The sequence below is a fragment of the Atractosteus spatula genome, unplaced genomic scaffold, assembly GCF_055471065.1.
Source record: "Atractosteus spatula isolate fAtrSpa1 unplaced genomic scaffold, fAtrSpa1.hap1 Scaffold_13, whole genome shotgun sequence".
Classification (NCBI taxonomy): Eukaryota; Metazoa; Chordata; class Actinopteri; order Semionotiformes; family Lepisosteidae; genus Atractosteus; species Atractosteus spatula.
In genome coordinates, this window is record NW_028296686.1 from 82169 (window position 1) to 96758 (window position 14590).

The 14590-nt window shown below is 37.5% G+C and overlaps 1 protein-coding gene across 2 annotated transcripts in view; it reads right to left on the reverse strand.

Annotated features, from left to right (window-relative positions):
• The window catches only part of LOC148809455 (uncharacterized), an 83295-nt gene that overhangs the window by 22176 nt on the left and 46529 nt on the right, over window positions 1–14590 (reverse strand). For both annotated transcript variants that reach the window (XM_088909259.1, XM_088909260.1), the window contains exons 10-16: window positions 13405–13517; window positions 12789–12914; window positions 10972–11175; window positions 8553–8699; window positions 5486–5596; window positions 4453–4536; window positions 227–346 (exon numbers count right to left, since the gene is read on the reverse strand). In XM_088909259.1, coding sequence (XP_088765385.1) covers window positions 227–346; window positions 4453–4536; window positions 5486–5596; window positions 8553–8699; window positions 10972–11175; window positions 12789–12914; window positions 13405–13517 — 905 coding nt within the window. The remainder of the gene's footprint in view (window positions 1–226; window positions 347–4452; window positions 4537–5485; window positions 5597–8552; window positions 8700–10971; window positions 11176–12788; window positions 12915–13404; window positions 13518–14590) is intronic.

A 14590-nucleotide genomic window follows, 5' to 3' on the forward strand; every position in this document is an offset into this window, starting at 1 on the left:
GTTGCATAAAATTGTACTGATGCTGATTTAAGATTTAAACATTTCAGAATTTTTTTTCCCTTTAGTTTGTTTTTAACGTTTTCCGCATTTTTTAATACTGGTAGATGTTAATCCTAAGTACAATCCATTTGAACATATAAACACCACAAATAATATATTATTATAATATATTATAATGTATTACACATATTAAATATATGTGTGCTAAGAGCACACCAAGACTTACATCTTTCAAATAAGTCTTCATATTGTGAAATGCAGGGCGGTCAAGTTCCTCCATTATCTTATATATGCCTGTTTGTTGAAGTTTTGTGTTGAAATGTTCTACAATGTTATCTGGGTCACCCTATAAAAAAAAGGCAAAACACACTAAAGCACACACAGGATGCCATCAATTGTATAATGATCATATTCGTATCACTATTAACACATGCATTTTAGAAACTGTATATCACTGTACTGGTTTGAAATATTATAATTGAAGTTGGAAATAATATCCCGAGTGAAATACAGTACCTAGATATGCACACATTTTACACCAAGAATAACATAGGGCCTTCTAAGCACAACCATGTTTGTACTTGGCAAGTGCTAATTTGTCTCTTATTTCACTTCATTTTTCTTATCACACAGTATGCTTTGTGGCTCTATTCCTTGTGGAGGTTTAAGTACACGTTCCTTTAACCCTTACCCTACAAATAACAACGAACTCACATTTTTTTCCGGTGGAAATTAAGTACAGGGAATAAAAGCAAACAAAAAAAGGGAACTAGTGTTATAGTTAAAGATTTCTACTTTGACAGCTGTTTTTGAAAACAGTTAAGTAATGTAAAGATACAGTAAACATTTCGATCTTTCAGAATGAAATACAACACAAATCATCTCCCTTCTGTCTGCCCCAGTGTGACTGTTCATATGTATCTCACTCGTTTTTATTATTGTCACTGGGAGGGGTGGGGGGGATCACTTGCTCTCTTAATTGCCCCACCCAGATTGTTAGGAGCAATGTTTGACGGCATTTATGTAGCTGTCTTTGGTCCAGGAAGCAATTAAATATGGAGGAAGATGAGCAAATGGAGCACGAATAACTTACTAAAATTAACTTTACTGCAGACCACCATATTTTGTACTCTGGGCATCCAGGAGCCATTCCTTTCTGGAATACAAACATTCCGGAATCTCCTGAGAAGTACAGACAGGCCTGATTCACTGCTGCATGTGAAGCTAACCTTTGGGCCAAGTCTCAGACAACAGATTTTGTTATCTCTTACTTGGTAAACACACTAGAAAGAAATATTTAAAACCGAAAAAGAAGCAACACAAGCTGTTCACTTTCTATCTCCAGAAGTATTTTTTTTTTCAAATAATAGCTAATGAAAAGTCCTAGAATTAGCCCAGCGCTCCTCCGATATGTTTACTGCTTTGGGTGAATATTTAAAACTGACAGAAAAACAAAATCTGAGTTGATTAGTTGTTTTGACTTTTTTTTTGTAAAGTCGGGGCATGACATGGTCACCTTCCAAAATAAAATAATAAAATTATGATAACATTATAAAAAGCACAAAAGTTCGTTCCATAAGCTTTATTGATATTAAGCTTTAGGCAATAATAGAGCAGCAGATTTATGGTGTTTAGGCTTTAAAAACAACTTTTCTAGCCTGTAGGAGGCAAAGAGATCAACAAAGATCGATTGACAGTCAATAAAATAGACAATAAAACTTTTGTTTTTCCTTAGGCGTTCTCTTTAGCCACCTATAAACCTCTCCTGAGTCTCTGAATGCTCAGAATTCACTGAATCACAGCTTGCTTTGCCCCAGGGCAGCCAAATTCACAAAGCTAAATTGAGTCTGTACCAAACACTCCTTACCCCTTTTCTGTACAACTACTACAATAACTATCAGCTTTCTTTTAATTGTTATTGAACACAGTATTAAGGTAAGGCTTAAGGTTCATATAGTTTCGGTTTTACTTTCACAATGATATTTTTAGTGATAGCTATTTTCACATTAGTAAAATTTAGTAGTGATGAAAAATAAGGGGATATCGCAGACATGGTGCTCAGTAGGAGAAAAAAAAACCTTTACTATTTTAAAGGATGGGGCTTTTGTAATAATTTTTTCACTGTACCCTCTTATTGGTCCTGTCTTCCAGAGCCAATTTCCACCTGGAATTTTCTGTCCTTAAATATTTTGTTATATTTCTGCAGCAGAACACAGCAAAGGCCTGGTTCAGGTTTTGAATTGAAATTTCTTTTCTCTCTCACTGTGTCCACTCACGAGACAAAAATATACAGAAAAAAACAGCAAACATTTTTTTTATGTCTTGAAAGATCATTTTTTTTCAATTTTGGGGCCTAAGTGTCTACTAGCATGGATAGAAATTTGGGACAAATTAATCAATTAGAAAAAAATGGAATTAAATTTCTTGTATCACCAGAAAATGTATAAAAATGATTGAAATTCAATAGAAATCTGTAAAAGCTATTGCAGTTGCTATAGAAAGCCTCTAGGCACTGCTGGAGACTTTTTCTGCTGTTAGGCAGTGACAAAAACCCTCTAGAATAGCCTCCAGGTGTGAAAGGAAGACAACTGATAAGAATCTGATTGATTACAACCTGCAGTGTCAATAATTGATAGTTGGATTACAGCCAGAATACAGCCAGAGGCTCCCATCTGGCCACAATGGTGCCGTTCTCCTGTGTAGCTTTGTCCTTAAACTACTCTACTCAGAGGAAGTCCCATCCCCAAGGCCTCCAAATGGCTGAAAATACAATGAATGACAGTGTTTTCAACTAATCAGACCAGCTTTTTTGAGGTGGTCATTTGAAAATTCAGGACCTTTCAGTTTCCTCCAAGCCTGGGGAGGAGTAAATTTAGACTTGGTGGATACAGTATAGTTCTGCTCCTACAGATGTCCCTAACAAGGTAAAAACATGGGATATTACGTTTGTTTTTGCTTTTGCGGTCTTGTTTTGCTGGGTTATCTACAGTATTACTTATCGACCCACTTTGAAAGTTTGCTGAACTGCGCCATCTCAAAAAAAAGTGTTATTGTGATCGATTGCCTTGGTGTATTTTGGTCCTGAACAAGGTTTTGTGAAGCCCCAGTTTTCTATTTTCGTTTGTTATAATATATAAGGTTTTCTGGAAAGATTTTGTTTTTTTTTGGTGAAATATTATGAAATGTGCTCTGTGGGACTTATTGTTTATCACCGGTTTATTATGACGAAGGTTTGTAATGGTGAAAAAAAGCCTTTTCTGGGTTCTGCTTGCATGGTTAGATCCAAAGGATATTAGAGAACACTTGTAAGTTGTTAAACTTTGCTGCTGGTGTTTATCTTCAGTAAATATTGAAGACGCTCAGATCTGCCGGCGGTTCTGCATACCTGCAGGCTCTTAGGAGCTCAATGTCGCAGCATCGATCTAGTGGAGAATAATACCTTGAATAGGCTGATTAAAGATGGGAAAGATCGGATGATCGACACACAGACTGGTGGCCAGACCTCGTTTCCGCAGAGCAGGCCGGAGGCTGACTGCTCCTGCAAATGTTGCTGTCTCCATGGCAACAGCAGCCCAGGCGTATCACTGCCCCTCCCAAACCCAGCCGCAGGGACCTGAAGCCCTGATACCCAAACCCCCTCTGGGATTGTGAACCACATAACCGCGAAAACGGCTAACCTTTTTTCTTCTCTCCTTGACCTAATTAACAAATTACCTAACCTTACTGGTAGTGAAACCTGTTTAACCTAACCTATCAGCTGGTTAAACAGGTAGCCAGTGTCACAGCAGCAGTCGTGTTTGCTATTACTTTCCTTTTAACTACCTTGACAGGGTTCCTATCCCCCAACATGTCTCGCATGGCTCTCAACATGTGGGTGTAAACACCTTGTCTATTTTCCACAGTGGACAGGCTGGTTGTAATTCTGTTCTTCCAGTGATCCCCAGGACCTCTAACCAAGAGAGTGTTCATAACGGGGATAAGTCTAACCATGAGCCCGAATTCACCTATTTAAAGACACTTGCTTGCCAAGATAGGCTCCAGCTCCCCTGAAGCACTGAATTAGAAAATGAATGGACGGGTTAAATGGATAGATGATATACTGTATGTCTGTGGCAGAACATGGAAGTGAGCATATTAGTTTCATCTTACTTGCCACTAAAGCTCATTTCTTGTAGTGCGCTGAGATAACTAATTTGATCATTGGTGAAGGGCGAGTCACTCTCTCACATGGTTTAATTTAGCCTAAGTTTCAGAAACAAAATGCTTCACTGTAATAGTTGGTGTTCTGGTTGTTATCTTACTAGGTACTGTATTTCATTCGTTTGTACCTAGAAAACTTTGAGCAGTACTGTATATGTATCTTTTCCCAGTGGTTTGTCCATATGCTCAGGACTAACAAGTCACCTGAGGAGAGGTAGGCCTCTAGAGAATACAATCCAAATAAATCATTACCTCCTGCATCAGAAGAGAAGAATGAAACACTGGCAAAACAACACTTGAAGAAATTCTCTTTTTGGCTGCTTCTGATAATTGTGTCTGAAAAAGAAAACCATAGTTTTGCTCTTCCTTTATTACAGTTAATGATTTGAACAGCAGACACAATAGTAAACATTCTGTTGCAATTGATCTTTTTCTCTTGTGGCAATATCAGTCCTGAAAAAGAGACTGATAAAACTGATTAATCTGTTTTACTTCAATTGAATTGGGGAAAATATTTTTCTATTTTAATAAGCACTCAATGTTCTATAAATGTTCAATATATGTATAATGTATTCAATATATTCTATGAAGTTCAATAAATGCTTAGTGGTCTGTTTTTATTCTGGATTCGATTCAACAGCATTCCACAAGATCTGAAAGGGAATAATAACTCTTTTACCAGAGGAGACTTGCACACCACATGGTGTTACTTGCACAGTTTATATATTTCCCTTACATTTCATTATACATATCACTACAATCTGTAATGGTTTGTTAATCTTGACTAATTTAAAATATGGGCATGCTTTTATCATTATACTCTCCTATATGGCTTGGTTGGTGTGATTGTGATGCCCTAATTTTGTCCTGTGTGTTTCTGTTGGGATACAGTATCTCCCTGCAGCTGTTGGCAGTTTTTCATGAGCTCATCCATTGACTGCAGTCTGACAGGAAACTCTCAAAAAAAGATGATTGCTTAACAAAAATGTCCTATCATGCAGCACATCAACAGAATTAATGTTTTTTTCCTTCCTGTATATTAGACAGCTGTATTAACTTCCACGTTTCTCTGTTATTCTGATGGACCACATCTCTTGCCAGAACACGATCAATTTGGATTGATTTCTAGTAAAACTGGCCCTCTAGGATTTTATGACAATCTTTTCTTGAAAGAAAATGCAAAATATACTATTCATGCTGGCATTGAACTGTACTGACATATCAACACTATTAAAATTCTTCAAATTTTGAAGTAAGTTGCTGAAAAAAAATCAGGTAAACAAACCTCAAGATGCTTATCAAGTATCTCAACCTCCATCTTTAATTTCTGCGTTTGTGTTTTCAAAAATGGATAATTCTCAATGTCATCCTCTTCATTAAATTGCATGTAACTGTCCTGAAAAAAAAATAGATTGAAAAATTACTCAAGGACCAGAATGGTAGGTAAATGTATTGAGGGAGAGGCTGAAACGTTGAAATAACTGCAATAAAAGATTACTTTTACCACTCGTATTGTACTTGTCAGCAGTCCATGTTCTATCTCGGTGTATGTAATTATCTTCACAATAAATTATATTATTGCAATTTAATTTACCACATAAACTGAAAATACATGTATTCACCTTTTTAAGTACAGCTTCATCAGTTATCCTTTCTTGGTTTTGTGAAGATACAGAGCAGTGACTAAATACTAAAAGTAATCTTCTGGGATATGTCAGTTGTAACAATCAATAACACCTATAATGTTTTTATTTTCTGGAAAATGGGTTATTGCTTTGAAATACAATTTGTTTTACAGCTTTTCCTTTCTGACTCAAGATCTTTGGGTAGCATACAGTATTCAGTGTACAGTTAAGTAAGTCTGTGGGCTGATGTGAATTGTTTTTAACTTTGGCTTAGGGGTGCTCCTTTGATCTTATTTCTGATATCATTTCTTTGTTTGTTTTCAAAAAGCAGCAACAGAAAATACATTGCATCACTACCCTGCTATATTCAAACCAGACCTAAAAATATGGATTGGAGAAGATTTCCTTGTTGGACATTGTTTATTCTGTCAAGTATTTAGAGTTTTATCAACGATAAGTAAAAATAAATCATCTTTGCTCCTGAGACTGTTTATGGCTGTCCATAAGATGGTAGGGGATAGGGAATACATCTTACTGGGTTTTCTTACTTCTTCTGTGGTGTGTTTTTGCTATTATATAACTATCAGGTTTTGCTTTTGTTTTATGCCTTTTTTTGTTTGTTTTCCACAGTCCCTATACTACACACACAGTATACCTACGATTTTATATTGCTACCATCCAGCAAGTATGCAAAGTCTAGTCGTTTCTCCATGGGATGTTTGAAACCCGATCAGATATGCGCCTGGCCAGGTATTTTCAATTTCAATGTTTCCATTCAGTTTTGTCGTTTTTGGATTCAAGAAATAAGCTTATAATACAAAAAGTAAATGATAAACATAAACATTTACTTGTCTGTTGAGTATTTATGGAGTATTTATGAGGCTCAGTACACTAATCCCAGTCAATGTAACTCTTGTAATGCTTGAGTGAAATTTGTGTCGCAACAGACTGATATATATATGGTAAAAAGTGTCTTAACTGCAGCTACTTTCAGTTATTAGTTGTCGAGATGTTTTTAAAGTTGTGACCTTAGTTTCCTCTTCAACAATTAAAATGCATGCTGAATAAGAGACACATCAGGAGACTGACTTGACCAGCTCAAAAGCAGTTCCTCTTGATGAACTCCTTGGTTAAGTGTGATGCACATTTTGGGTCATTGAGTTGCTGCAGGGTGAATTGCCGACCAATGACTTTGGACCATCACCAGTTGCTCCGTAAATAAGGATCAGAGAGGCAGTCATGCGTGTCAAAACTGTGACACTACTGTTCCTCCTCCTTTCACACATGACGTCCTCTGCAGAGGAACATTGCATTTTCTCTATTCCTTTCCATCTTTCCTTTACTTTGTTATAAGGTTTATCTTTGTCCTGTAAATAAGTGTTTCTGCCAGACCTGTTGTGCTTTAAAAAATGAGTTTTTCATCCTGCACTGTAATTGTCCTGTTGATGTTTTTTCTGCACTGAGACACTTTCACCACTGCACTCTATAGAATGCCTATAATCTCTTCGGCTCTTATTTTAGGGTTTTCTTCTGTGCTCTAAAATGTTTTTATCTGTTATCAGCTGCTGTCATCTTTGCTGGATGACCTGGTCTATGTGAATTGTTTACTCCTCAAGTACGTAGTTTCTTTTTCAAGGAATCTCAATATCTAACTCTCTCTGCAACAGCTCTAATTGGATTTTTTGCCTCTCATCTTCAATACATCTTGGTTTATGCCTTCCCATTCAAGAGGCAGACCCCCAAAATAAGCCAGTCAGTCTGAGAGTGAGAGCTGCAGTCTGTAGACAGAGGGAAGGGGCTCTGTGTGGACCAAGTATCCAGTGTGAAATGTAATCTGTGTGACACTGAATTTTGGTTTATTTGATACAAGTAAACGGCTTAGCTGCCCGGCATGTTAGCCCCTTACCTGAAGAAGTTTGTAAGGTGCTCAAAAAGGAGCTACTGTAGACTTTTTTGACATGTGATGGTTTGTGGTGGTTTTTTCTGTCCCTTCACTTCATAATAAAAACATTGTTCCCCAACGAAATTCTCACCTTCCAGATTATTCAATTTTTACCAAGTGATGCAAGATTTCTGAACTTTGTATGTACGTTGATGGACATTAGGAGGCTGTAAACGTTTGTATATCATCTCCAAACTTCACAGCAGTGGATGAAAGAAAACTGACTCATGTTGAATTAGAGTGACGGAATGTTCTAGAGCCTTTATACTCTGCAGAGTTGAGATGGGATTTTTGTTTGCCCCAATATTTTGTTTTGAACTCCAGCACAAGGGAACCATACATTTCTTTAACAATATTAGTATAACCACGGGTGGCACAGTTGTGCAGTGTTTAGTATTGCTAAACGCAACATTATTGCAGAGGCCCTATGTTCATTCCTGACCTGGATGGAGTTTGCATGTTCTCCTTGTGTTCAAGTACAGTAGGTTTCCTCCAGGTACTCTGGTTTCCTCCCACAGTCCAAAGACATGCTGGTGGGTTAATTGGCCTTTGGGAAAATTGGTCGTAGGTGTGAGTGTGTGTGTGTCTGTGATTTACTGGATTCCTATCCAGGGTGTACCCTGCCTTGCATCTGTTGCATGCCGAGATAAGATCCAGTCCCCCCGCAAGCCTGAATTGGAGGAGGTGGCTAGACAATAGATGAATGGAATAGTACAACCCCAAGGTACGATTAAAATATAATATAGGGCCTCATTTAACTTCTGTAGTAAATACAAAGTTAGTACCTTCTCTGGGTAAGTCATGAAAATCAGACTGTAGTCATTAGGATTTTTTTCCAGGTTCCTTAAGAATTGACTGTTGCAAAAGATGTCTTTGACTTCAGCTTCAGCAATAATAAAGGATGACTGTGACATAAACAGAACTGTGTTGGCCTGAAAAACAGTGTAAAAACTCAACAAGGTTAATTTTAACAACTAAATCACTGTGTTTTAAAGACACATCGCAAAAATGTTTACTGAGAATGGAGAGTCACACCATACTGTATGTATTTACATTCTTTCATTTTATATAGTTACAAAATATGGGGGACAGGATAACAGAGCAATTTAAGAAAATATATTCAAGCCGTAGGTAACAGTTTGAGGCATGCAAGTTTGTATATTTTCCGGCACACTTCTGGCAGAAAAATAATCAAATCAAAGCCAAACTTGACATCCAAATTATTTACAATATAATAACACATAATACTAAACAAAAATGCGTATATAGATCTGTTTTCCAGAAACCTACATCCTATAGACCCAGAAACTCTGAATGTCAGCTCTGTGACCTGCAACACAATAGAACCTAAATATGCCAAAAAGAGACCAAACCTGGGTCCTAAATACAAGAACACAAATCTCCCTTCCTGCATGGATATCCAACAGTGAATGGGAGGCAACCACCCTATTCTAAAAATGCAACTCAGAGAGAATGACTATAGCCTGAGGATTCACAAATTAAGGAAATTAGAATTTCCCAATATCCTCAAATAAACAGGATAGCAAGCTCTCTAAAAACAAAGTTATGATTCATTTACCAGAATTTGGTTTCTAACACTAATCAGAATAAGGTCATCTTGCATGGCACAAGCCTGGAGGAAGAGGAGGATGCTGGTATTCCTTAACTCTGTCTGCTCTTGGTTTCTCTCTTCTCCTTTTCTTTCTTTTCCTTCTCTGTGTTTCTTTATGCTGTGTTCTAGAGCTGATGAAGACTAAATGATTTACCATGAAGTTAATTAACCATAATAAATAATCAGAAGAAACACCCTGTGTCAGAACTCACTGATGCCTCACACAACTGATGTCCAAACTGTAAAGCCTTTCTTAATGAAGCCTTCAACCGCATGATTACATTTCTGGAATCAAGAAATCCTTCCAATTTAGCATGAAGCAACATCTAATATGTGCCTTCACTATTTTGTATTAGTGTGGAATTATAATTAACTCATTTTGTAAGGGTCTTCCAGAAACAATACATAAATAAGAAATAAGAAAAATCTGTTGATTAATTTGGACAAATAAGTATTAGTCTAGTCACAACACTTAACCCAACCCAAGCGTTGATTTATGACAGATTACTGAAAAATTGAAAAAACGTCGAGATTGATGCTTCTTTTAGATTTTCTCATGCTTTCTATAGTGGCTTGGTCAAAGCTTGACTAACTTAGAAGTAACTAAAGAAGGGGTCAGGGCCATGGGTAGGTCAGGTCAATCATTGTTTTATTCACTTTTGTTGTTTATATTGCTTTAATATCTGACATACTGTGATATATAACAATAATAAAAATGTAAATACTATTATCATATTTTATTATATTCTACTTTAGGAGAAAGGGTCTTTAATTATTCAAAGTACAACTGGTACCAGGAGTTGAAAATTCTAAAGCAAAGCATCACTCTGGTTGGATTAAAAACAAATTAAAAACAGCAGGGTTACCTTTTTCATTTTCCACAAGACTTTTAATGAAACCACAAGTGTTTCATATTCCATTACAACAATCAGGATAGCAAAACGTAGTTAAATGTTGTCAAAACCAAAATAGCCACAAGGGACTAAGTAAAAGAATTAGATGCAGATGTTTATGCAGAAAGCATAATATGCTACCACTATCAGCTATATAAATAAATTGAGATTCATAAATTAATATAATTAATGATGTTCAGAAATAATTTTCATTGTCTGCTACCATTGCTACCAAACTTTACCTTAAGTTTTATGTTTCCATATTAATATTTCATATTAAGTAGATTTAAAAGAGGTTCAACAACAGATTAAAAGAAGCCAATGTTTTCGCTAACATCTATGGCACCACAAGTGCCAGAGAAGATTCTTTGAGCAGTGTGATGAATCACACCGTGGCACAGAAAAGCCAGATAAATTCCCAGATATAGAGAATTTGCCTTGTCTGCAAAGAGGTCCCAATCAAAAACAAGCTATGCTCATGAGGACAGCTATAGATCAGATTAAGGATCTTATGCCAGATGCAAGCAGACAGGTATCCTATATGAGAGATGGCAGAAAGTGTCCCACAGAACTGCGTGGGAGTTGGACAGGAAAAAGAGTAACAAGCTTAGAGTAGACCTGAAGTACAGTACAATGCAATAGAAATTAGGACACAATAATGAAGAACAAAAATCAAGGGTTTGGAAATTGAAGTCTTACCTCTGCAAGTACATCTTGAATGTTTTTGCGAGCTAAAGGGTCTGACTCATCGGATCCAGGCATTTCTAATAATTCCTTTCCCCCATCCAGAAATCTGCACGGCGCATACACCAAGATCGTTTTAACAGCGGCAATTTTCATTTTCTGAAGCTCCTGCCCGGATTCATCTTTGCATGTCATTGTTACATGTTCAGCCAACTTCTCCTGGAATTAAATCAATTGAGTGATGATTCTTCTATCCCAGAATGAATAAAGTCAATTTTTAATAAACACACTGGTCGGCAAATCTAAAGGGATAGCATATTTCATTTAACTCACCTGGCAGCCTTATCATTACCCCCAAAAGGATCCTTGTGTTAAACATTAAATATGCACAAATTATGCAGTTAGAACTTAATCTATTGAACATTAGATTTACAACCATTTACCCAGGCCAGACCTCCGTGTGTGCAATTAAGGCAGTTGATAATTTCATTTTTGATGGCATATCCAGATCCATGAGTCTGACATCCTTACTCCTGTTTTCCTTTTCAGAAGGAAGTATAACTATTTCCATGTTCCTTGCATTGCCTTTCTCCAGCTCATTGTATTTCACTCTGGGCAGCCATGTCAGGGTCATATCTTGGGAGTTATCATATCTTGTCAGGGTCATATCTTGGGAGTTATCAGGCCACAAAGCAGTGTTGCATTCAGAATGCATAAGCGTTCTGATGATTCAAACCCCAAATTTCAATCCGTTGTGTTTTGTTTGACCAAAGCTGATCCCACTGCATTTGGCTATTGTGTAGTGGCAGATCATGTTTAGTCCATCTTTCCTATCACTCGGAGGTAAGCAGAGTGGATCCTGAAAAAGTGCTGAAACGCAAAGGCTTGTTGACCGTCAGTAACAGCTGCCTCCATTCCAAGTCATGAGTGGGAAATTCTAGACATTGCTTTCCTACTTCTGTTGCTATTAGTTGGTCACAGAAGGACCTGGAGAATGTGCTGGAGATGGAAAACGCCTGTGTATGACATCTGTGACTGTGACTTCTCTTACAAAAGTCAGGTTCCATAAATCTCTTGCGAAATGAGACCTTGATTAAATGGCATGGAGAGAGACAACTTGAGGTCTCATTCTGCCTTCGGTATTGTTTATTTGAATAAGTTTTGCAAAAAGTGGAGCATCATTTTTGTCCCTAAAGAATTAAATGTATCATTGCAAGTAGCCATATCACTCTGCAACTCACAACTGGCAACCCACTAAAGCTAAGCAGGTGTGAGCCTGGTCAGTACCTGGAAGGGAGACCTCCTGGTAAAAACTAAGGTTGCTGCTGGAAGAGGTGTTAGTGGGGCCAGCAGGGGGCACTCACCCTGTGGTCCATGTGGGTCCTCATGCCCCAGTATGGGGATGGGGACACTACACTGTAAACAGGCTCTGTCCTTCGGATGAGACGTAAAACTGAGGTCCTGACTCTCTGTGGTCATTAAAAATCCCAGGCTGTTTCTCGAAAACAGTAGGGGTGTAACCCTGATATCCTGGCCAAATTTCCCATTGGCCCTTACCAATCATGGCCTCCTAATAATCCCCACCTATGAACTGGCTTCATTACTCTGTTCTCCTCCCCACTGATAGCTGGTGTGTGGTGAGTGTTCTGGTGCACTTTAGCTGCCGTCGCATCATCCAGGTGGGGCTGCACATTGGTGGTGGTGGAGGGGATCTTTGAGTGGAGGGTAAAGCACTTTGAGTGGAGGGTCCATAAAAGCACTATATAAGTGTAAGCTATTATTATTGCATCATCATTTGTATGGTTAACATTAAAAATATCAATTTTATTTACCCGGATAAAAATACGGTCTTCATCCACATCCTTTCCATCTCCAATGTAGTATTTAGTTGTGCCAGTGAAGGTAAGCTCATCTTTTAATATGATGGCTTCTGGTTTGTCAATGTTCCTAATTAACTCCTGAAAAAATGATATAAAAAGTTGTTTTAGAAATATATCTGGACTCTTTAGCCAAACACTATATCAAAACTTTCTTAACTGTAGAAACCAAGAGACTCGAGCCTGAAGTGTCCGTTCGTCAAGACAAGCTTTATTGTATGCATGCAAGGAACCATAATAGTATAATAGTATCTATAGTAGTTCAAAGGGGATATGGCTCTACACAGCTTATATATACTTTTCTCTACACCCTCCCCCTCCTGTCTTTGAGGTAGCTTTCTCAAGAAACTCCAGGACTCAGAAAACACTTAAAACATTATCAGGAGTTTAGTATAAACATTCCGTCCCCATCAGGGAGTTTAGTACAGAAGATGGGAGTTCAGTACAGGAGGGGAGAAGCATCTGTGCTCAAGCAAGCGTGAAGGTTTGTGAATTCAGCAGTAGTTCACAGCTCCTACCACTATATGGGTACAGAGTAACATACAGATTCTGCTAGCAGGCTCCATCATACCATATCAATGATACCATTGTGAGAATGTTTGGTAAGAATCAGGAATCTTTCCTCCAATTCAGACTGTTTTTCTCTTTCTGCCTTTGTATCCTTCATCCCAGCTATTTCTGATCCTACAATTACCAAATGAAAAGAAAAGGTTAGAACAGATTCTTTCCGGTTCAATGTCCAGGGAGCAGAAATGTACAAAAAGGAAAGATCCAGTAACATGACAAATCTACGGTTTACAAGGAATGAAATCATAGGAACAACAATTGACCCATCAATCCACTAATCTGACAGCCATGGATTCCTGGTAAATCATCTCAGCCTGGAGCACAGCCCACCAGGCAGGACTATACTCGAGAAATAGAAGATGACTGAGAAAAAAAAAACAGGTAAGCATCACTATTCATTAAAAGACAGGGATATTTGGGCTAACAAAGCATTCACAGTAGCTTGATAAACACATTGACAAACATACAGTATATGATAAACACAAATGAAATTACTACCTAAAAACAGTGTTTTTTTGGCTGAATCAATGGCTTATTCTGTGTTTTTGAATAAGACAGTAATTGACTCAAGGATTGGAAACTGAAATTAAGGGCTGGTATCACTTGCATTTGTTTGAACACTATGGTGACAGTTCAAACATTTGGTATGGCATGTCAGACCACTATAAAATAAAACTAATTAAAACAATCCTCATTTATGAGGATTAGCATTTTATCTAAAATCTCTTAAAGACTAAAATTTCTAGGGTTTAAAATGTATAGATGACACTGAAACCCCTACAAAATTTAATACCGTGAGCAAAAACATTCCCAACACCATTAGCGTGAACCTGGGACTGCCTTTACTCAGTAGGTATGCTGCAGTAGATATTGTGGTGTCACAGACTCAAGTGCGGAATATGTTTTTTTTACGTTTTCAAATAATCCAATACAGGACTGCACTGCTCTGTAAAACTGCCAGGATGCGCAGTAAATCCTTAAAGTACCACAGCTGCAGACTAATTGGTACAGTATTAAATGTTTATTAACTTATTAGTGCTTTCCTGTATTAATCATGCTGTATACATACAGTACTAGAGACAAGTTAATTAAATACAATGATTACAGTTGTTTAGGATTAAGGCTTTGAGTAGTGATTTGAATGACTTTGTCATGTACTGTAATTTGCATTGTAGCTTATAGAAGTCTTT